General features: G+C 42.7%; 2 protein-coding genes across 3 annotated transcripts in view; one reads left to right on the plus strand and one right to left on the minus strand.

Moving 5' to 3' along the window:
* LOC147027805 (leucine-rich repeat and fibronectin type III domain-containing protein 1-like) overlaps positions 1 to 11,334 on the plus strand; it is a 23,350-nt gene extending 12,016 nt beyond the window's left edge. The window contains exons 2-3 of the mRNA XM_085877425.1: positions 1,330 to 2,731; positions 9,861 to 11,334. Of these exons, the coding sequence (XP_085733551.1) occupies positions 1,350 to 2,731; positions 9,861 to 10,755 (2,277 nt within the window). The 5' untranslated portion in view covers positions 1,330 to 1,349 and the 3' untranslated portion in view covers positions 10,756 to 11,334. The remainder of the gene's footprint in view (positions 1 to 1,329; positions 2,732 to 9,860) is intronic.
* The window catches only part of PC (pyruvate carboxylase), a 587,030-nt gene that overhangs the window by 462,051 nt on the left and 99,979 nt on the right, over positions 1 to 25,000 (minus strand). The window lies entirely within an intron of this gene.

Consider the following 25,000-nt stretch of genomic DNA (forward strand, 5'->3'; position numbering starts at 1 on the left):
TAATACAGTAATACACCAAAACCAATACATAGGAATACAATAAAACCAAAGAAACACACGTATGCAGTGGTAAAGAAACAAAAGCAATGCACGAACGAAGATCTACTACCGAATAGGACTTGCACACGGCAACACTTACACAGTTTTACTTCACAGACTGGCGCCACCCACAGACATTTACACAAAAACCCCAAAAGAAAAGAAGTCGCGACTTCCCTGAGCGCGTCGTTCAGCCTTGGCGACCGCAGCCTCAAGTCCCTCCGGCGTGGTGTACCAAGCTCGTGCCGCACGTAGCTCGCGTCGTCCGCCGACAGCTCAGACGGGGTTTTTGGGGAAACTGGACCGGGTTTCACTGCTATCTCGGTACGGACGGGGTGGGGAATGGCAGGCACTCCGTCCAGGGACTGCACCGACTGGCTTGAGAAGCCCCGTGCTCAACCAAACCACGAACAGAACAGACGATGCACACACAGTACGATCCTTGCTCCGAGAGTCTCGAGCCTCTCCTAGTTTCGAGCTTCTCCCAGGGCGATCCGATGCACACACACACACACCCTCTATGCCCACGCTCTTTTGTGGGGTGGAGCTCCGCCCTTTGCCCCGCCCCGTTTCTGGCTCCACCTCCCTTCTGGAAGCTTCCCAAAAAGGGGCGTGCCCTCTCATTCCCCCCTCCCCATGCCGTGCGGGGGACAAGGAAAGTCAGTTTTGGCTCGGGGCCAGGGAATTATTCCCCCCAAAATCAGGCCCCCACCTTTTTCACCTTTGACCTCTGGCTCAAATCGCACCTCCCCCATGCCAAAACGCGGGCGTTTTGGGCGGGAGATCTTGGCGGGAGATATTCAAGCTGCCATTCTGCTCCTTTCATCCGTCCCACGGAGATCGTGACCGCACGGTGCTCGTTGAATGGCAAGTGGCGAAGATGTGGTAGCGTAGTTGTGGAAGGTGGCGTCGTGGTGTGAATGGCGTGATTGTTGGCGTCGTGTAGTGAATGGCGTGATCGTTGAGATGTTGGTTGTGGCGATGTTCGTTGTTGTTCTTGCACCAAATTAACGACAGCAAAAAAAAAACGACTAACTGAAGAATCGCAGCCCGAATGGATCACATATATTCCCTCTATACAACGGGTTTGGGCTAACTACACATGAACTTACCGATATATCTCACCTGAGGGCCCTTTATGGTGTAATGCGAATTTCCACAGCTGTAACAATATATACATATATATTTCTGCTTATCCTCATGAAAAGAGCATTGCATAGTGGAGCTACTGTTGAATGCATTGTACAAAATAAATCCACAAATGACTAACGAAAAATCTCTCATTTTCAGGTTGATCGTGGTTGAGAAGCATGGCTGTACAGTTGCTGCCATGCCTATTTGTTCTGGTGGTAGTATCCATTGGTCCAGTAAGCGCACGTTGTCCACGCCGTTGTGTTTGCCAGAACCTGTCTCCATCTATGGCAACACTATGTGCCAAGAAGGGGCTTTTGGCGATACCTTTGACCGTTGACCGGCAGACAGTGGAACTGCGGCTCTCTGACAATTTCATTGCACGCCTCAAACATCAGGACCTGGCCAACATAACTGGCCTCGTCGACCTAACACTGTCACGTAACACACTGGGTGAGATCATGCCAGGCACCTTTGCAGACCTTCATTCGCTGCGCTCCCTCTACCTCGATGGAAACAGACTAACATATTTCGACAGTGCAACATTGCGTGGTCTCACGAGCCTACGTCTTCTTACGGCCAGTAATAACCAACTGGGTCATGTGGCCGATAATGCCTTCAATGAGTTTGTGTCATCTATGGAAGACCTCGACCTTTCTTACAACAACCTCCGTACGCTGCCCTGGTCATCAGTGAGACGGATGAATGGGCTGCACACACTTGCTCTCGACCATAATCTGCTTGAGTTTATTGCTGAAGGAGCCTTCTCTCTCCTGCACCGCCTTACACGTCTTGACCTGACATCCAATCGTTTGCACTCCCTTGCACCAGACCCTATCTTTTCTCAGCCACCTGCAGCACAGCTTGGCTCAATGACATTAAGCCTTGCCGGAAACCCACTTCATTGCAACTGTGAACTTCTATGGTTGCGACGTCAACACAGAAAGGACTTCTTAGAGACCTGTGCTGCTCCTCAAGTGCTTGCAGGTCGCTCCTTTTGGGCTGTACCTGAAGAAGAGTTCATATGCCAGTCACCTATCATCACAAGGCGCTCCACCCGGCAGCTTGCACTTGAGGGCCAGCGTGCTGTGCTCCGGTGTCGTGCAGCTGGAGATCCCCAGCCAGTGTTCCATTGGCTCTCACCAGACGGGCGTCTTGTACACAACTCGAGCCGGGCCATCATTTACAATAATGGGACACTGGATCTGCTCGTTACAACTGCACGTGATGATGGCACCTTTACATGCATCGCGTCAAATGCTGCTGGGCAGACAATGGCTAATGTTGTCTTGGCTATTGTGCACCTACCGCGGATCGTTGATCCCAGCTCTCGGCCGTCCGATCCTGGTGCACTGGATACCGCTGCACTTGGACGCAAGTTCACCATAGGAACAAGAGCTGGCAGTCGGATGCAAACCTCTGGAGAATTGCCAAACGTCCATCTCATCGACGTCGCACCCACAACAGCTGTAGTGAGCTGGAAATCGAGTCAACATCTTGGAGATGTACGGATCTACCAAGTGCAATACAATGGCAGCAGCGACGGCTCACTGATTTACAGGCAAGCTTTGGCATATGCCTGGTTTACTGGTGGGTAAACTCTTGTTTCAATGTAGATATCATGCAGTTTCTTCTGGTTTAGACCATACATTTGAGCTCGGTACAAAAAACCAGGAGCATTGGTGATGACTGCCATTGAACCACAGAATGCATTCTCACTCCGAAGTTATAAGTCACAGAATGTCAAATGATTTGAATGACGGCAAAACAGGATTTCCATCGAAACTGCATTGAGATGGAATGCAAATGTTGCAGCTGGGTAGGAATTGTTCATAATAATGCTTCTTTTGGCATTTCTTTCGCCGAAGGGCAAGTGCTTTGAATGTGGCAGTCTCCAGAGCAATCCTTTGGCTCGAAAAAGCAACCGATCCCCACTTTAATGCACTCCATGATAGATGACCAAATAGCTGCCGTTGTAAGCAATGTCTGTGGTGGCTTCATCTCTCATCAGCACATTTGTCATTGGGTTATTGCTGCTGCAGAAGCAGAGAAAAATCCCGTTTTGTATGCGAGCTTACGACTTAAACTTCACGTCACTCCAAAGGAGGTTATTATTAGTCATTACAGGAAGAAGAGAAAAGTTAGTAAAATAAATGCAGTGTGAATGAAAATAAATCTTTTCCAAAATGTAAATTCCAAGAAAATGGTTTGATGAAAAATCTATTTCTCCCAGGACAATGACCAGCTCCAAGAGCGATCACAATTGGCAGACTGTTCATGCATTAATAGATTTCTTCAAGCTATTCTCTGTAGCAGCCACTGAAGCCAAGAAGGACCATAATGAGCAGCCTCGCTGGTGTAATGGCTAGAGCGTCCATTCTGAATCCGGGAGGTCAGTGGTTCGAACCCTGGCCGAGTCATACCAAAGACTTTAAAAATGGTACGTGCTGCTTCCTTGCTTGATGCTCAGCATTTAAAAGGATAAAACAGGGGCAAACAACCGTGGGTTGGGAATGACAGTGCAGGCTTTGATGGCCTTAATGGCCTCCCCCTGTCTAGAAGTTCCTTGTAAGAGAACAAATATTATATAATCTCACCATCCTTTGTCTACCTTCTCGACTCGTGCAAAATTCGACCCCAATTCGCGGTATTGCCAATCTGATAAACAGCAGAGGAGTCCCACCTAAGATCACCTTGTGCTTGTTAAGCCACCTGCGTTTGTACACAACAGACAACACAACCACAATAGTTCCGCCAAATTTTAAACCTGGACAAAGCTGTCCTGATTAAAGAGCATTGATTGTGTGAATAATTACAGATCGCCAAAGCTATTTTTTCAGCCAGGTACTTGTGACAAATCTCGGAAGGGGGAAAGGGCAATAATGCTTTCATTTTCCAAAGCCTTGAACTATACCCAGTTGACCACATGCAAAGCTACCACAGAGCATTGTTAAAACCTCATATATCATGACTGGCAGCAATGCCAAAGGAGATTCAAAAAAAAAATAAAAACCCCAAAAAACTTCCTCATTTGCCAGCAACAAATTGTCATGTTTGATGCAATCGGGCCCCACTGCTTACACAGGTATTTCCACAATCGTAACGAAACCTTCTTTAGCCAGGTTTCTGGCCATACTGTGTGTCGGTAAACAAAGGACCGACTTTGATATCCACATTTACATTTAGATTGGTGGTGTCGCCGATGCGATTAGCAGGCCCCTGCTGACGTATTCTCTGGACACCGCCATCAAAACACACTTCGGGCTGCCATTTATGTCAACGGTGCACCTCTGTAGATGACAATGCCCTTCTAACTGCACTCTGTGAAGCATTTTTTTTTATTTCCTGACAGTGCACTCTGACTGAAGGTGTTATTTTACTGTCAGCGCCGTTTGCACACTGTCATTGCACAAAACCAACAATGTGTCAAAACCCACAGACACAATGATAGCAAGTCGATGATGGTACGCTCCTCAAAATTATTTATGACCCTTGGCTATTTTACAGATGCAACCCCAGGTAGCTGGGCAGAAAGGGGGTCAAATAAATGCACCGAATCAACTTCAGAAAAGGATTGAAAGCAGAGGATTATAATGAGGAGGGTCAATAAATTTAGGTGAGAGAAAAATGGGAGGGATGAAAGAAAACGGAAATGGTATTTGGAAGGAGATTGGAGCAAAAACGAATGAAGAGTAAGAGCAACTCTCGATAAAAATTGCATTTTGCATATAGAATACATAAACAGCCTCGTACAGGAGCAACAATTTGGAAAATAAATCAGTCACGATAAAAGGACCTCACTCCATACTTTCACCCACTTGAACAAGTACTTTGCAAAGGCTCGTCCTTATAAGCCATCAAAAAAAAATAAAAAAATAAAATAAACTCCATTCATTTCATAACTGTCAGAAATTTTTGAATGATAATAAAAAGACTATTACTCGGCACGTGCTATGTGATGTGCAAGATGCAAAACAGACTATTATATCCAAACAAGTGTAATTAGAGTCGTCACGGCAGTGATGGTGAGAAACACTTTCGTCTCCTCGTATTGCGCTGCCTTCGTGAACGATGCGCATCGTGTGGAGAATGCAGAGTGCTACATCAGTTCAAGTGTGCAATTATTTCGATGGTAATGCACTATAGTGGAATAAAAACATAATCCAGGAGAACGGAATGATTTGAATTATAGTAGAATAAATTAATACATTAATGAAAGACCAATGACGGGTATATGCCATTCACAATTATCGCATTTGACTCGGTTGAATCCCTCCCCGCCCCCCCCCACCCTCACCTCCCCAGCCACCCTTATCCTATCCCTCCCTTAACCTGCCCCCTCAAAAAATTCTGACTCCTAAACCCACGTGGCAAGATACGAAAAACACACATTGTGAATTAAAAGTAAATTTCAGAATTACAGCTTAAAAGGGATATAACAATGGGCTAACCAAGTGTTCATAGCTAACCAGAGACCATCAGCACTGGATACCTGGTTGTGGCATTGTTACATGAGTAATGGAATGTGAACAATAAGCATGGCAGACTTATTGTTTCGGTTAAATTACCGGCATAAGAGGAAGGCTTTATTGCATGCTTGTTTTATATTCCACTGGAATTTTCTCGTTTCGAACCAGCAACCTCTATTTATAAAGCATTAATGCAGAATACCAGTGTTGGTGAAGGCTCGAGTCAGTATGCGTTGGCGAACAGGTGAAACGCTGGATTCTATCAACTGAAAGGTGATAAGAGCATGTTACCTGCTGTGGGAAGTGACGACTGACTGACATCGAGGGTTAGCCCTTCGTCAGATCAAATTCATATCGCAGTTTGAAGGTCAAGACCAAATGTTAGTGAATAGGAATTATTTAATTTTTTCAGATGCAAAATCTACGCCAATTGAAGAGCAATGTGACAAACAAAGGCAAAAAGGCAATGTAAGAATCACATCGAGGGGGTGTAGCAACAGTTATATACAAGTGAGGGATTCAATGAGCAAGAAAAGAGGGGAAAGGGAAGAGGGTACAGAGTGGAGGGGAAAGTGGAGAGAGACAGAGACAGACAGAGAGAAGAGCAGGGAAGTTACATTTTCTGTCATCTTTGGCTATTATCTGATGAGAATTCATCATTCATGCTCATAAATTTCCATTCATTAGAGATATATTTGCATCAGAAAGTTACCTTGTCCCTTCCCTTCTGCTGCCGCTGCTTCAAATACACCATAGGTGGAAATTACATGGCAGGTTGGTCATCCGTTCCTTGTCATCCTCTGCTAGCACAGCCAATTTTGAATACGTGTCCATATGTTCATCGATTGCACGAATCCTTAGATTTGGTTGGAGGAATTTGTGTGAGATGGGGTGAAGGTAAATGAGAACAAAATGCCACAAAATGAAATGAACAAAAGCAGAATGTGGGGAAAAATGGTGGATGGGGAAACAGAGAGGAATGTGGATGGATGATGCTGAATTCTTGTTTGGGAACAGAATAAGCAGAGATTTCCCAGGTGAACAGGTGGATTGTGGTCAAGTTATATTTTGAACACACATCTTTATTGAATGGATATAAGGGGTTGGCAGATTTTACTTTCCCACCTGAGCACGGAGTTAATTACATTGAGATCCCAGTTACAAATTCCCTATACTCTGCTGATTTGATCAATGTCTCCGAATATTCTTGTTATTTTTGAAAAATATAGAATGATGTATCCCGAATGTCATATACCCGAGCTGCATGTGATACCTATACTGTAAAATAAATCTGTGACTGCAAAAGGTGAATTTCTATTGGATGACAGAAGATAAGAGAAATTAAAACTTTACTCTGGAGGTTAAGCCCACTTTAAAAGCATGCTAAATCAAGGTAATTCTCATTCATTGTAATAATCCTACAACTTAGAACGACATGCAAAAGAGAGGACAGCTCTATCGTAGCCACAATCATTTACTATAATCCATGCACAGAGAGAAAATATTTATGCAATGTCTGATTTCATGAAATAGATGATGGATTTGAAATCGAAAGGTAAAATTATTGACATTGAACTAGAAAAAGAAGAGGAAGAAGAAAAGATAAGCTTGATGAAAAGAAGGAAGTTTTATCTGGTGAGTAGAAGGCAGACAAGATTAGCAGGAGGATCAATGAAATTGAGTGGTAGGCACGAGTAATAGCAGTAGATTATTCGATAACTACATCTGATACTTTAGGTTGGGAATGGCAGATCATCAAGAAAGCAGGGAGTGAAAAGCCAGATGATTACTCGTTAAAAAAAAATGAATGAATAAATAAATATATACTGAGGCTGCTACTCTCTTTTTGGAGCAAAGGGAGCAACAAATCTGCCTAAACATCATGGAAATACCAATGAGGTGCAAAGCCTTCACATGGACCCCTTCCGTGGGTGCAAATTAGAACGAAGGAATGTTAGCTGGAAGAGAAGAGTAGTACCCCCATTACACTGTGCACATAGGTGCTCCAAGTTGTGATGAAGCTTGGTGTTGGCTTAATGGTTAAGGTGGCTGGTCTTGAGTTTGAGCCCCTGTCAGCCGTTGAATTACCACAAGGTGGGGTTGACTCAGCCTGTCATCCTTCCGAGGTCGGCAAAATGAGTACCAGTGTACTGGTAATCGAGGGCAATGCATCAGTGGCACAGCCCACAGAAAATGATGCAACCAGCAGCCACACCCTGCACATGATAGCTAGCTAGTTGTGATGAGCTTGATGGAGTCGAGGAAGGTCTTTGTCCAGGATAAGCTGTCAAGATTTGGCTTCAACTTGGGAGCATTGCTTCCACAGGATAGGTCACATTGAATTGGAAACTAAGGATCTTGAGAGACTGCCGTTCTGATAAAAGTTGGGTTTAGAAGGTTGTGGGTGCATCTTACAACTCGTTTTTCTAGCAAGAGTGCCAAGGGAAGTGGGACTTTCCTGGAATGAAATTCATATTGTAAGGTGCCCCAAATTGTGAGGTCCCATAGTCTTCCTGTCACTGTGTTGGAAAAGGACATGTTGGGGATGGTGGGGGAGGTGTTAACGCCAAAAAATATTTTTGTCCAAGGAAGCAGAATTACGATTAGTGTGTAACAATTTTTTTTTTAATCTCTGCAATTTGTCCAAGGACACTGCCGAACAAAGCATCAGTCTCATTTGGGGGAATGGAAGAAAGCATTCAAATTGAGTGTGAAATACGCTGCTGACAGGTACTGAGGAAATCCACGAGTCAGATAAGGAGAAAGAGAAACAACCCAGAATGCTATTGGCAAATAAGTTGGTGTGGAGGGGGTGAGATAGCAGACTACATGACGACATGAAAGGGATGGGATGTGTCTCAGTGGCCATAACCAGCAGTTGAGTGGATCAAGATTCCAGGATAGGAAAGCTGATGCACTATTTTCCAGTTACCGTGGGGGAGGAAGGTTAGTCGCAGCTTAGGAGCAATGTGTGAAACTGACACCCTCACTCGGCCATTGCAAAGAAATAAAACCGCATCTTGGCACAAGTGTGGAAGAGCAGCAGAAGAGGTTTGAGGGAAAGTAGGATATTAACACATCCATTTGCAGTACAGTTGATTCTTGGCACAGTTTGACAATGCCAAACACCCAAAGTACAAGCATTCCGTTCAAAATGACAATGCACGATAATTGTGAGAGAAGTTTCATATAAACCTCATAGTAAGGTTAAAGTGCATCCCTCTTCCACCATAATCCCAATGCGAAGCTTTGGGATTGATGTAGTGTGAAGGCAATAAAACCAGTGCAACGGCTTTGCTGCTGGCCCTAAGCTGCTTGTTACAAGGTTGGCCAGGCCTTTGCAGCAAATACAAAGCATTAACCACAGGCAGTCTATCCCCTGACATAGTAATAACTGTATTAACCCATTAACCATCTGTTCTACGTGCTCTGCGAGGTCGATCCACAAGAAAAGAAAGAAAATTAAATTTTCTTTGTTATAAAACTCATGCCTATGGAGCACGAGGGAACAAGGACAGTACTTGCCAAATGTGGCAAGGTCATTTAACCCACGTGTATAAAGGTAGGAATTTCTAGGCCACAACACTAAAGATCATTATGGTTAAGTTCAGGAACACTGTACACATTCATCAATAAAATCTTCCATGGAGAGAGTCGTGCAATTTTTCTCAATTTGTTGCACAATTGTGAGTGCCAACACCTAAAACTGGCCACAAGGATATCAGCATGATATTGTCTTACCTTTCTACTTTTTAGTTGTCTCAACTCCTGCCAGCAACAACTGGGCAAAGAGGTATTTCGCTTTCGAATTGAAAGTTTGCTGCATTTCAGTGTACGGCTGGCATTAATATTGGGTGGACCATGAGACAGGACATTGTAAAATGTTCATGTTGTGGCTTACAACATAAATAAAAAACACATGAATTGCACAACCACCAGAACTGGAAATAGCAAGAAGGTTCACTCATTTACTGAAATTGAAGGCTGCATATAAGGCATCCAATTAGCTCAAAACCGAAATCCAAACCTTTCACGATATAGTCATCATATATATATATATATATATATATATATATATATATATATATATATATATATATATATATATATATATATATATAGTTTCCTTTGTCAAAGTTACTGTTATTTCATTTTAAACTAAGTCACTTGTCTTTTCTTGTTTCTTTCTCATGACCCTTCCCTGCTCGATGCATGATGCAGGATGGTTATGGCTCCGAGTTTGAGTTGCTCACTTGTGGGTCTTGCACCAAGCACAGCCTATGATGTATGTGTCGCAGCTATTCATGATGATGGCACCACCGAGCAGGTCGCCACACGGCTTCTGGGCTGTGCAGCATTTCGGACCTTACATGCGCCTGAAGGTGAATCATTGCACTGCGCCTCTGTCAACTCGAGCCCTGCTGTGGCTGGGCGTCTTCTTGGTGGAACAATGATTATTGCCATTGGAGGGGTCATTGTTGCATGCCTGCTCGTCTTCACGGTCATTCTTGTCGTGGGATTCAAGGCATGCGGGAGTGGAACCAGGACCGTGACGCCGACAGCATCTGGAAAGCCATCAATACTTCCTCGCACGCAAGTGCAGTCACCCACCAGGGGTTTTAGCACATGCAGAGATGGTGGCCAGTTGCCAGATGATGATTGCAATGGTGCATGGGGTGACATTAGAATCTCAGCACAATGTGATGCAATGTCACCATCCCCTCTCGTTGGCAATACCGCGAGCAAGCTGCTGTCCACTAAGGACCAACTTCACCCGAGCAAAGGTGATACCATGGCTGTAACATCAATGCCAGACCGGATCAAGCGTAGATCACTTCCCACACACCAGCTTGAAGATGAAGACCCTTTGTTGGTCGAGATGGGTGGTTCACGGTGGTCAGGCTCCTGGAACGTCAACCGCCGAAGTTTCTCTTTCGATGCAGGGGCATCACCAGGCAAGCTGACGATGCACACTGTGCCTGGGGCGTTAGGTCAGATCTGGACAAAGCGGAGTCTTTCACTTAACGGCATCTTTTTCGGTCTCAAAGAGGAGCAACTTGCGACTCGGCATCGTATCTTCTCAAGCTCTGACTGGATCCTGGAGAGTACCGTCTGATTATCATCAATGGAGCATCTTGTGTAGACGCGCAAAAAAAGAATAAAATAAAAATAAAAAAAGATTTATGTATATGCAGCTGTAAAATTCACTTTATCCCATCTGAATCTTTCCAAATTCTGAATATGACTTTTGCACAAATACAGGAATCTAGCACAGCAGGCTAAAAGAAAAGAAGTCCCAATAACTGACAGAGAATAAGAGACTGTACAGGCTTTGCAATGTTGTGTGGAACGTTTGAACATTTCATCCCTGGTGATGTATTGATGCTTTGTTTCCAAACACATGCCTGTTTTTTATATAATTTATTTTCCTGCTTGGAAATGTCATTGCCAATTTTATCCCACCTGCTTTTTGTACGAATCGTAATGGGCGTATGACCGATCGAAATAATGTGACGGCCTTTGGGTCAAAGCAACAAATGTCAAAAGGTGGGATTGCACTTGCTTGCGGTTTTGCCTCTATGAGCCAAAACTGTGGGAAACAAAAAAAAAAAAAAGAAGAGAGAGAGAGAGAGAGAGAGAGAGAGAGAGAGAGAGAGAGACAGAGAGAGAGAGAGAGAGAGAGAGAGAGAGAGAGAGAGAGAGAGAGATAGAGAGAGAGAGAGAGAGAGAGAGAGAGAGAGAGAGAGAGAGAGAGAGAGAGAGAGAGAGAGAGAGAGAGAGAGAGAGAGAGAGAGAGAGAGAGAGAGAGAGAGAGAGAGAGAGAGAGAGAGAGAGAGAGAGAGAGAGAGAGAGAGAGAGAGAGAGAGAGAGAGAGAGAGAGAGAGAGAGAGAGAGAGAGAGAGAGAGAGAGAGAGAGAGAGAGAGAGAGAGAGAAGAAAGTTGAACTCCATTTCCTTTGTATATATATATATATATACATTCACCAGATTACTAGAGCGGTTGTCAGGTCCTCGTTTTGATGTCTGGCAACGTTCCAAGGAGTTTCTCATCTTTTGTAAATTTTCACAACAAAGCACATCTCGGGGGTCAAAGTTGACTGCCGACTCTTTCCAAGAGAAAACACAAACAGAACATGTGATAAAATGTTTTTTTTTTTTTGTTTTTTTTCTTGAAATGGCTGACGAAAGAGTACACCAACCTACACAGTTTGCAATCATGACTGTCGGCAGGTAGTGTCAACTGCCATTTTTTTTATTCTGTGATGAATGATTGTAATCGGCAATTCTCAATGGAAATGCTTTATAATGAGCTTGTAAACCTATAAAAAAAAAAAAAGAAAAAAAAGATTCTGACAATTAATAATGGCTGCTTACTTCACAAAATTTCACGTACACGTAATATTGATATACCACTACATCTACATGTGCACATTCCCTGCAAGTCCTGTTGCACAAGCAAACTACTTTTCCTATTGTAAAATGTACTTCTGTTTTGGTCATATGATGGACCGTATTCCCTCCATGAGTTTGAATGCTGAACACAACAAGGGGTAAACCTGTGCAAGAAATTGAAAGAATGCCAGCAAAGGATTCTGCCCACATCTGTAGGAAGGAACAAAATCACTGAATGTAGTGGAATATGCATATTGCATTGGGGGGGAAAAAAAACAATCCTCATCTTGCGTGCAAAACAAGGATGTGAAATTATTTTGGGTCTCATTACTGTTGCAACATTGACCTAAACACTGCTCCATGGCTCGCCCCTCAGGGCATACACTGCTCGTGTGCTTCCACAGAATTCCCACATGGTAAGCAACCCCGACAATCGTTCATTCACACATTTTTTCTCTCCCTCCCTCCCTCCCTGCTCCTCCCCCAATCTTCTCACGCTTTTTTTCCTCTTTCACTTCACTCTCAGTCCCTGCTATTAGACACTAACGTGTGTGTGAGTGTGTGTGTGACAGACACACACACACACACACACACACACACACACACACACACACACACACAATTAAATATCGTTTTTCCCAAACGAAGATTTCTGTGCCATTACAAATGCATTTTCACCAAACAGAGAGCAAGCAAGACCAAATCAGTTTGCAACGTTTGACAATAACATAAAAAGAGATGATCGATGCCATGCAGCAGGACGTGGCACCATCTCGAAAGACCCAATTCCAGCTCAGGAATTGACCAGGGATTACAAAAGTCTCTACGTCACAGCTTAGGGAAGAGCCTCTGTCGATCAGCTACAGGACTTTGGGAGGGGGGGGGGAGCAGGGGAAGAAGAGAGAGGGAGCAATTTAGCCTCTGCTCTGATTTGCAACCTCATCTTTCAGGTTTGTAACACCACAACTCACCAAATCTAAACTGTTATATGGATACAAATAATCAATTAATGAGCATTTATATCAATTATCTATTTTTTTTTAACCTATTGTTCCTCATATAGTCGTATCGTAAAATACATCACATCACTTTTCTATGCTGAAAATGAATATTTCAAAAAGGTATGCCATTTGGCCAAAAACATGTCGGACAAAGGGCAGAATAAAGTAGACCTGGACCTACCACATCATGCAATTCCCATTCAAAGGGACCGGTGCAATAAGCGGTTCGTATTTTTCTCTGTTATTGAGTGAGCACTGCTGTTGAACAAAAGACAATTATTGAAAATAGGTGAAACAGACAGGGAAAGCAAAATTCCCTTTGGGGCACGTGACATGGCCTCAATAAAACAGAGTGAGATGCGAGGTGAGAACACGAATCGCCTCATTGGTCTATCTTCAACAGAGCCTCTTGGCGAGACGCCATATTTCATTAGTGCCACTGCCTCAAGGCCTGCCGGCTGTCAGGCAGACATTACAAGTTGAAGTGCGAAGCACCTAAATGAAAAAAATAAATAATTGTATAAAACGTGCCTTTGAGGTCCTCTGAAAAACCACACACAACACACATGTACACCAAATTAAGCTCGATACAAACGAGTAAATGCAGCTAGATGGTGGAAATATTATCGATACAATAAGATTACAACAGACGATACAAAAACAGATATGCTGTAAAATGTTCTCGTATTATTTTGTGTGTGAGCTTTATGTGTTTGACATATAGCTCAACACGTTATTTTCATTCTGCCAAACAGTTAATGTTCTCTTGTGGAATATTGTTTGAGGTATTCTCTGTTATCCCCATAATTCGGCCCAGTTGCTCGGTCAACATTTGACCTCAGCTTCTGTACAAGGCCAAACAGCCACACCAATGTTCATATCTGAACTTTATGTATGCCGACACAAGGTTGTGAAGCTGTGTTTGATGTTCTTCTTTATCATCAAGATTTTGTTTCACATTTGTTACGTCCACCACCGAAGGTGGACAGAGGTTATGTTTTCACCCGTTTGTTTGTCTGTCTGTGAGCAGGATATTTCAAGAAGTTATGGACAGATTCAGACAAAACTTGTGCAGACAGGTTGGGTGTGTGACATGGACGAAACAATTCGATTTTGGTGAGGATCTGGATATTGAATAGTTTAAATGATTCTTCACTATTGAGAGGTAGGACCAAAAACGATATATAGCATGATATTTCAAAAAGTTATGGATGTGTTATGACAAAACTTGGTGGATGAGTTGGGTCAGTGACAAGAACAAGCCGATTCGATTTTGGTTAAGATCTGGATGCAGATCCATCCCATCAGTGGGATACAAAACGTGCACTGTTCAGCCTGAAGGAAGTATACGTTTTACCGATTGCCGTTCCAGTTACATAGTTGTGGTCATTCTATTGCTGCTAGAGTCAACCTTGACCAGTAAGTAAATAAATCTCGTTCCTGAGGAATGATAGATCAGAATCTGAGGACCACCAATTGGTGGCTGGGCTTCTTGGAAGGTGAGTGTCAGGATGACAACAAATTTGACAAAATTACTGACAATGTCAACTGAGATATCGCTCCAACTTGTACTGATGCTTTACCATGTTTCACTGTGGATGTTAAATATTGACGAGGACCCCATCATTCTCCTCTGTTGTTGAACAAACTGTTCATTGCTTGTTGCTGAGCAATTTGAACTTCAATTTATCTGTAACATGCACACCTCCAACTATTCTCATCCCACTATTCTGTGACCTGATACTCAGAGCAAGCTTCAGGTTTTATTTACCTCTTCTCAAATAGCAGTTTTTGTGGAGCTACATACCCATCAAGACCAATCAATGCAAATGTGCATCTTCCTGTTTTCAAGGTGACATTGGCATCCGCATTCACAGGTCGCTGGTATGATCTGTTCTCGACTAGCTGTCATCCACTGCATTCTTTTGTCTTGCACGCAGGCCTGACAAACATGATGTCTTTCAGCAATTTTGAACTCAAAGTATCTTTAATCAGAGTATGCAAAAACTTTGATTTACACAAGATTGGCCTGCACTTCAGTCCTGAAGTCAATACGCATGGACTTCCATACGACATGACAATAATCATAGTGTGAACATCCTTGTTATAATGCATGTGCTAATGCAACCTTGACATCATCACGATGATTTCTACTACTTTTGTATGCTTTATACGCATGCACTATGTCTGATATACTTGGCTAGTCATCACCATGTAAAATGTCAAAACACAAGCTATAAAATCTCCAGTTGAGGTCGAGACTTTCCTATTAGGTTCGGACACGATCTTTCAGGGTATTTTATATCCACCCCTTCCCCTCGAAACCCCCAGACAAAAAAAATGCATGTCAACTTTCAAATCAAGAAACTTTTTCTCTCCAAAGCAGAACAAAAACAATTTTGAAGAATGTCCATAGAAAACGATACATGCCTTTTCTTTGAACAGGGCATCTCATGTAAAAACATTGCCTTTGGATTTTCTTGAGTGCTTCTTTCCCAGTCAAGATAGAAGCATGTTGCAGATTATATTTAAAGATGGCTGCATATATATATATATATATATATATATATATATATATATATATATATATATATATTTTTTTTTTAAGTTCCTATGAAAATAACATATTTCATCAAAGTGAGCATTTTTACTCCACTTGTGCAATTAGGACTAAATTTGAAGCCTGGATGGGTGGGGGGATTGGGAGTAAGGTTGGTTGATTAAAATTATGTCATAATTTTACATAAAATTATGTAAAATCTTCTTTATCTTGTCTTGTGCACAATACTCCATAGATAATATCAGTTCTGCTGAAGCAGTTTCATTGGCAAGGGTTAGAATCCGAGAAAGGTTGCTACACCGATGCAGGATGCTCGACTCGTTTTACTTGAAGCAGGAATTTAGAATCTGTTCAGGTTGCTGGAAATGGCTCATATACTCTTCGTAAAGGACAGGTTGGGGTCTTTAATGTCCACCAATTAATGATGGCAGACAGGATGCCCAGTTTAGCATCCCTCAAAGGGATGGCACAGACATTGATGCCTCGTCCTGTCTGCGAAACACGAGGGTGACAGTTTATAGCTGGGTTGAGATTCAAACCCAGGCTAGACAGTTCAAATGCAAGTGTGCATACCTCTACATTATCCTTCCAGCCCATGCTTTATAACTCAAACAAACAACAACAACAACAAACATATCCATCACCTTGGTGTGTGTAGCATAGTTCTGTTTTTGTATGCAAGATCAAGGCTCATTGAAGAGCTAGTAACTGAATGGATCAAGATGAAATAAAACAAACGGAACAGCCGAGAGAGAGGCAGAGAGAAAAAATACCAACAGCAGGGTTGAAGGACAAAATAGAGGGAGACATGGACAAACAATGGGTGTGGGGAGGAATGAGGGTAAGGGAAGGATGGATGAGGTGGACAGGATGGATACAGGAGCAAGCGCCGAGGAAGGAAAAACTGGAAATTTGGAAGGAGGTAGGCTTGGGAGTGTGGGGGAAGGGGGTGGGGAGGAAGTGGAGGAGGAATTACAGGGATAGAAAATATAATGGTTTTGGATGGGGGATGATCTGAGATGGTGGTGAACAGGGGTCTTGAAGACTTGGAGAGAATAATGAGATTGAAGAGAACATGGAAGTTGGTTCCACATGTTGGAAAAAAAAAGGAACAAAAGAGTAGAGGTGAGCGGTGATTCATGATTTTGGGAGTTTAACCAGAAGATGGATGATGATGGACCACATGCGAAATGCAGAAACCTAAGGGGGGGGGAGGGTTGGGGGAACAAAGTACAGAAAGAGCAGAGGATGCAAGACCAGAAAGGAGGCAGTAGAAGACAGAGACCACCGACCTGTCTGCAATGAGAAAGTGAAAGGCCCATGGAGTCAGCTTTGTCGCAGGACATTCCAATAATCTTGGAAGCCTTGGTTTTCACAACGTCAAGCTGAGCAAAGTGTGGGGCAGGGGTGCCAGCCCAGAGGGGAGAGCGGTACTCCATCAAACTGTGGATGAGAAGGCCTTGTAGGTATATTGGAGTTCATGTGTGCCAAAGAAGGACTTTGTACGACGCAGGATGCCCAGTCGGTGGCTGGCTTCAGAGGCCAACTGTTAAATGTGGTTTGCCCAAGAAGCATCATGGCTGATCAGTGAGACCCAGGAGATTGGATGACTGAACTTCCTCAAGAAGATTGTTGAGAAAGCAGATGGGAGGATTTGCCAGATGGTCCATTTGGAAAGAAAGAGTGAGAATGTGATATTTGTCTGGAGACAGAGCGAGTGAGTGCGAGAAGCCAAATATTCAGCTTGCACATCGGCTGTAAGGTATAGCCATTGCTGACGTGAGGCCAAATTGCACATTTGGGATTACAGGTTTTATTTGGCAATATTTCATCCTTATTAACAATTCACAAAAAATGCAAACAAAAAGTCAGGCTCTTCTGAACAGACGTCGTTGTCATGTTCAGTGTACAATGTGAGTATAGGATGTGGGATTGCTCGATTTGCCCATAAAAATGCAAATCTGCACCCACCAAAATAAAAAGCAGGGGACTCCAGGCATGCTATTTTTATTTTTAACCCAAGTCAACGGAAAAAAGAAGAAACCTAACATGCAGCCCATGCATGGCAATGCGAAAGCACCAATTTCCACTCATTGGCTCATTGGCATGCTAAGATACTGTCATTTTCATGGGGATTTCCTGCTTGTGGAATACAATGAAATGAGGCAGTCAGCAAAATGTGATGGCTCGGCTGTCCAAAAGCAACGAATACTTATTCTTCCTTGGTGCACCTGACCTACAATGTCTTCATCCACAGTTCTCTCGAGTACGCTGTTCTTCCCCTTGGGCTGGTGCTCCTGCCCCACACCTTATTATTGATGTTGTGGAAACCAAGACATTTAAAATCATTCATATCTCCCACGAGTACACCGAGTATCTCCCCCTCTCCAGATTTATTCAGGGTGCACATGGTCTGCCAGGAACGCACTTCTGGTGAAACTTCGCAAAATGAAGACTCACTACTCACCTCCAGTCATTTGCTACTCTTTTTCCTGTCTGTGGAATAAACTTTGTTAATCTGTTCTGCAATTTTATCCCCCCCACTCTTCCAAAGCTTCAAGATGGGTGTCCACAACTACCTAGGCTAACCACCCAGCCCCCCCCCTCTGCCCACCACCAACCTATACTCATGATCTTTTTTTAGCCTCATTAACCCCTCCCAAGCACACTGCATTTATTTCCAAGCTATTGCGTTTTCTCCCCTCGCCCTCACACTCTTTTCCCTTTTTTGTGGCATTTCTGTTTCATCCCCAGTTTTCACTTCCTCCTCTTGCTCGATTTGAGTTTGTATCTCCAGTGTTGACAGAAAGGCTACACCCCCTTTCAAAATTTTCACCTTTTGCTGCCTTATAGCCTGGAATTGAATTGCATTAAATCAGACGTTTTCCACCTTTATTTACACATCGTAATCCACAACCTCCAGGTGAAAAACAAATTCTTCAAATTTCAGAAAATTAATTAAAAATACGAAAAAAGAATATCCCTTGTCATAGCAATTGTAAATTAGCTCAGGTGTAACCAATCACATTCGAAATCACACACCAAGTTAATTGGCCTCCGACTGTGTTAAATTGTCATGATTCTAGTAATTTCAGAAAAAAAAAATTCGCTGTTCCTGTGGGTTTCCTCTGCTGGGTAGTGTATTTCACAGCAAAGACTCAACCATGAGCACCAATGAGCTTTCAAAATATCTCTGGGATAAAATTGGAGAAAGGCACAGATGAGAGAATGGGTATAAAAATATTTCAAAGGCCTTGAATATCCCTTGCAGCACAGTCAAGACAATCATTAAGAGGTGAAAGGCGTATGGTGTGACCAAGACCCTGCCTAAATCAGGCCGTCTGTCCAAACTGGATGACCAAGCAAGGAGACTGATCAGAAAGGCCACCAAGAGGTCAATAGCAACTTTGAAAGAGCTACAGGCCTTTATAGCAAAGTCTGGCCAGGCCAGATATGTGACAACAATATCTCAAGCACTCAAGTCTGGCCTGTATTGTAGAGTGGCAAGTAGGAAGCCATTACTCAAAAAAGCCCACTTTAATCCCATTTGAGGTATGCAAAAACTACTCTGGAGATTCTGAAGCCATGTGGCAAAAGGTTTTGTGGTCTGCGAAACAAAGATGGAACTTTTTGGCCTAAATGCAAAACATTACGTTTGGCACAAACCCAACACAGCACATCACCCAAAGAACACCATCCCAACTGTGAAGCATGGTGGTGACAGCATCATGGTATGGGGATGTTTCTCATCAGCAGGGACTGGGGCACTTGTCAGGACAGAAGGGAAAATGAATGGAGAAAAATAGAGAAAAATCCTCAAGGAAAATCTGCAGCACTCTGCAAGAAAGCTGAAATTGAAAAGGAAGTTCATCTTTCAGCATAACAACGACCCAAAGCGCGTAGCCAAAGCCACACTGGAGTGGCTAAGGAACAAAAACATAAATGGCCTTGAGTGGCCCAGTCAGAGTCCCGACATAAATCCAATCGAAAAATCTATGGCATGACTTGAAAATTGCTGTCCATCAAAGCTCCCCACGCAACTTCATGAAACGGAAGACCAAGAAGGAACCCACCGAAGTAAAGAGCAAAGCTCAGCTGCAACTCCCCTACCCTTAAACCCATCCAGGTGCAGCCAAGTGAGCCTCACAGAAAAATTTCTGCAATAATTAACTTTTCCTGAGAGATAGATAATGAAAGAGAGGAAAAGAGAGGAAAAGACATGAAAGGTGAAAATAAATAAATATATATTTATTAAATGACTGAGCTTGAACAGTTTTGTGCAGATTAATGGACAAATATTGTCCAATCAAGGTCTGCAAAGTTGGTAGAGACCTATTCTAACAGACTCACAGCTATAATTGCTGTCAAAGTGCTTCAACCAAGTATGAACTCAGGGGGGTGGATACTTATCCAAGGAAGATATTCTAGTTTTGTATTTTCAATTTTCTGAAATTTGTTTTTCATTTGTAAGTTGTGGGTTACGGTGTGTAAATATAGGTGGAAAAAGTCTGGTTTAATGCAATTTAATTCCAGGCTTTAAGGCAACAAAAGGTGCAAGTTTTGAAAGGGGGTGTAGACTTTCGAGAGGCACTGTACCTTATTTACCCCTCCCCTTGATCTCATTCTTCCTCATGCCCATTATTCCTCCAAAGGTCCCTCTGTTGTGTGCCTCCACCCTAATCTCGGTGTGTTTTCTCCATTTCCACTAGTTCTTCTTCGATGTAGTGTTCCAGCACCTCCATGAGCTTTGACTTCGCACAAAGAAATTGCAATTGTTCTTGGCAGAGAAGATTCAAAAGAAAAATCTTTGCCAGCAGATCCAAAAAGTGTATAATATTTTCAATGATGTTTGTTGGTGAGACAAGTACAAGCCGCTGTAATATATGGGGTGATTCAAAATGATGTGCAACAACAGCCTCCATCTTGTTGGGTGTTTTCACTGAAAGTTTTCAACCACTGTGTCCTTTCATTCGGTCTTTTACACTTCCAGTGTGTCTAAACCTTTCAACAATACGTTGAATCGTTTTGTATTGTGGAATTATTGCAATTGGATAGATACAACAAAACTGCCTTTGTGTATAAACACATGACTTGGTTGCAAAAAAAAAAAAGTCTGCCAAGATGAGTGTCCCCTGAAGCAAAGAAAACATGATCAACGTGGTTTAAATTTCAGGGGAAAATATAAATAAATAAATGAAATCTATAAACCTTGTCCTTATGGAACCTGAAAATAAAATAAAAAAAGAGGGTCACATTAATAAAAACATAACCTCCTTCACCTTCGGTGGCAGAGGTAAACTATGACAGCTGTTTGAAAAGTTGCACATCATGGGTTTCCATGATGCACAAGTAGTGGTATGGGTTTCCAGACTACTATATATCATCTGCTGTCCAGTTCAACGAATTTGCCATTACAGCAACCAGTTATTTTAATCATCATCCTGATGGAATATTTTCTGACATACAATAGTTATAAAGGTGCACCAATAGTGAACATTGCAACCATCTCACAACGTTAATTTGCCTTCCTGGAAGAAAATGTATCCATTCTGAAAGGTTCATTTGTCACCCCCAGCAAACCAGTTTTTAAAAGCATTTGTCCAAAAAATTTCTCAGGAATTGTTCCATTTGAGCGTTTTCTAATACTCTTTTATTATGACGTATCCTCTGCACGCGGTAGAAAACCCCGTGTCCCAGCATTCACCCAATGTGGCCCAGATTTTAGTCCATTTTCTGTCCCATCCTGTCCTGCCATCCCATGCCTTGGTAACAACCACGACGGGTCGAATATGGAGGAACCATGGATTCTGCCATTTCCGAAAGCCGTGACAACCTGTAAAATGTAATTGAGGGATTTGAGCCTGTGACTACATGACTGGATACAAACCCTCCCCTTCCCTCCTCCTCAGCAGGGCTTCATGCCTTTGGCATTCATAATTCATGAGACCAGCCATTTCACTCCAGTACCCATAAAAAAATAAACCAAGGGGCATTTGGTGCCCATCAAAATTTCTTTCTCGACCGAACACTGCATGACACATGAATAAAATGGTCACAATTAACATCCTGCTGATAATTCACAGAAGAATCACATTTTAAACACAAGTATTATAACACATCATATCATTAACTTGTCTCTTTATACACTTGTATTTGATATGGCAAGCTGTACACGTCAGAGACAAATTCAGGATTAAAAAAAAGAGCAGTCCTCATGCCCTAAAACTGTCAGAAAATAGTCAATCTTACTTGGACGTCTCCAACCATTATCCCTGGTGGGTAAAAAATAAATAAATAAAGCTGTTGAATCATTCACTCGATCTTAAATGGAAATAATGGCAGATCCAGACTTCCTGTGAACAGCCCACCATTTGCCTTCATGTCTTGTCTGTTCATACTTCCTTTATAGGTATCCTTCTTGGTAAATGTGGCCTGCATTATCCAGGAGTGCTTGAGAGAACAATCAGCTCACAGTCACCCCCTCCCACCCCCATACTCTTTTCCAAATCAATTAGTTCACAAAACAATGAAATGAAAATGAAGCATTTAATTTGTCCAAAGTAACTTTACATTTGTATTATTTTGTGAGATTTTCAGAAGTAATTTGTCATCCACTGAAGATGCATCTTCCTCCCTTGCCACAGGTTAACAATCAATTAATGATGGGAATTTATATTTTTCAAAATGTAACTGGGAAATAGTTCCAATTTACAAAAACTCCCATTTACCTTGACTGAAAATTCTTCAAGCATGCCAACCTCAATTTGAATAGGTCTTAACAATGACAATGCAAACTGACAGGTGATCCTAACAGCTCAGTTTAAAATCCATTATATATATATATATATATATATATATATATATATATATATATATATATATATATATATATATATATATATATATATCTCTCTTCTTATTCTTTCGGCTGCTCCCGTAAGGGGTCACCACAGCGGATCATCCGTATGATCCGCATAGTGATTTGGCACATGTTTTACGCCGGATTCCCTTCCTGACGCAACCCTGGTCGCATCTTACGACACAGGGATATGGTACACCTATTTTAACCGGGGTATACACCGGCCCAGTACACTGGTACTCACTTCGCCGACCTCGGAAGGATGACAGGCTGAGTCAACCCCCTGGTGTATTAATTCAGTGGCCCAACGGGGCTTGAACTCAGGACCTTTTGGATCCCAAGCCGCTGCCCTAACCACTGCGCCAACACCAGGATATATATATATATATACACGAATTAATGTCAGTGTGTGTCGGTCAGTCAGTCAGTCAGTCAGTCAGTCAGTCAGTCTGTCCATAAATCCAAAACCATGAAACCTATCAGCTTCAAACTTTGCATGCATACTAAGGGAATGCCAGGGTACTACAGGAATTAAAATTGGGTGTTTGGGTTAATTTAAACACCCCTTTTGAAGATGATTCATGGCCTTATTTAGTTATCCTTTACCATGGCGTTATCCTTGGTCACCTCACTTTCCCGCGTTGGGGCTCTTAATTCACCATTTTTGGGGGAGCCTGACCAACATTGCATTGACTTGGAACAGGCCGTACCGATATCTTAATGACAGTTTTTTTTTTTTCCACTTTCCTCATATCATCAAATGTCTCATCATCATACCTACAAATCGCTGGATACATTGCAATGCTAATAAGCGCCCGGAGACTTCAGCATTCGTGGCTTTGTTTCATTTCCGCACATGTCGTAACCTTTAGAATCTCGAAAGCTGAGCCGAATTTCAAAAAGCAAACTTCTTAATTGACCTCAGCACCAGCAACAACTGCTAAAAAAAGTGTCCATTTGTCCAATTGGGACGTTGATTGACATTCTGGGCGTCTCCGGGTGCATGGTGTTCATATGACCGATCGGCGATTGCTAATCGCTTGCCAAGCCAGCAATTCCTTATCAACCGTTTCATCGGAATGTTTGCTTGAGTGCTTAAGCCACTTGGTGAGCACTCTACAAAGTGTTTGGTTATTCGTTTCCAAGCCATGACAATGCAGAGTCGCGTCAGAGTGGCGACCTGTCCAGGATTGTGCCCAATAGCCAAGGAGACCGCTTCGGCAGCACCAACGCTCTGTACAGAGTATGGTCCCGATGGACTGGACAATACAAGGCAAAAGTATTTTCACCGTCACTTAATAAATCGATCAACTAACAAATTTCAGGCCTCAATCACCTGTGTTTGAACCTGCATTGTTGTGCGGTGCCTCGCTTGCTGAAAATGTGCAATTTCATTTTACACAATGTTTCCCATTTTTATACAATCTTCTTTCATTGTACGACCTGTCACTTTGACATACATAGTTACGTGGAAAAAATAAATTAATAAACGTTTCGTTTTTAAAAGATTCTTCAACCATTTTGTTGGAGTGCTTGTTTGAGTGCTTAAGTCACTTGGCAACAACAAGCTTCCATGGCAAAAACGCAGCTCAGTTCTCCATGGGGACATCTCCAGAGTTCGGAAGGCTAAATAAAACAAGTTTAAAAAATCAATAGTTTTATGTTGTTACAAAGCAATGAATCGCCACATCACAGCAGGCTCGCTGCGAGGTACACACGCTCGCTCTCAGCTGTCTACCCTGGGTTTGAATCCCGACCCAGTTATAAAGCGTCATCCCAGTGCTTCACAGGCAGGGTGATTTATCAATGTGTGCGTGTTGTCTCAAGGATGGATGTTAAACTGGGAGTCACATCTGCCGGAATCACCTCTTGCACCTCTCGCGCCTCCATCGTCTCTCCCTATCCCTCTCCCCTCCGTCCATCCATCTCCCATCTCTCGATCTCATTTATTTCTCCCCTCCCCCCTTCTTTTTCTCCCTCTCCCTTTAGTACTACCATCAGCGAAGCAACGGGTGGTATCTGTTAGTATACAGTCGTGGCCAAAAATATTGGCACCCTTGCACTTTTTTCAAATAACTCACAATCTTCTCGAAAAATAAGTTGAAATTGACAAAAGTATTTGAGGCCCCGCGAGGAGGAGTGATGCAAGCGACATTTTTTTTAATGATATGATGATGATAGGCTCGGATGATAGGGTAAGGGTTAAAATAGTGCTATATGGCATTAACTCCAAAATGGCCGATGTGTCCCTCACATCACTCCTCCTCACGGCGCCTCATTTGGTCTCCACAATTCTATATTTCACTGTTAATATTACAGAACCTTTATTTTGGATTCAAAACTTAATATATCCTTTTAAATCAGAAAATAAAAAAGAAATGGCATTGGTAGCAAAGCCGAGACTTAATATTTGGGAGAACAGCCTTTGAACAAAATACCTGCAGTCAAGCGCTTCCTGTAGCCATGAATGAGCTTCCTCCACCTCTCTACTGGAAGTTTAGCCCACCCTTCTTGTGCAAACTGTTCCAGTTCTCCCAGATTTGAAGGGT

This window comes from Eptatretus burgeri, chromosome 4 (genome assembly GCF_056783735.1).
Source record: "Eptatretus burgeri isolate ZD-2024b chromosome 4, Ebu_testis_v1, whole genome shotgun sequence".
Lineage (NCBI taxonomy): Eukaryota > Metazoa > Chordata > Myxini > Myxiniformes > Myxinidae > Eptatretus > Eptatretus burgeri.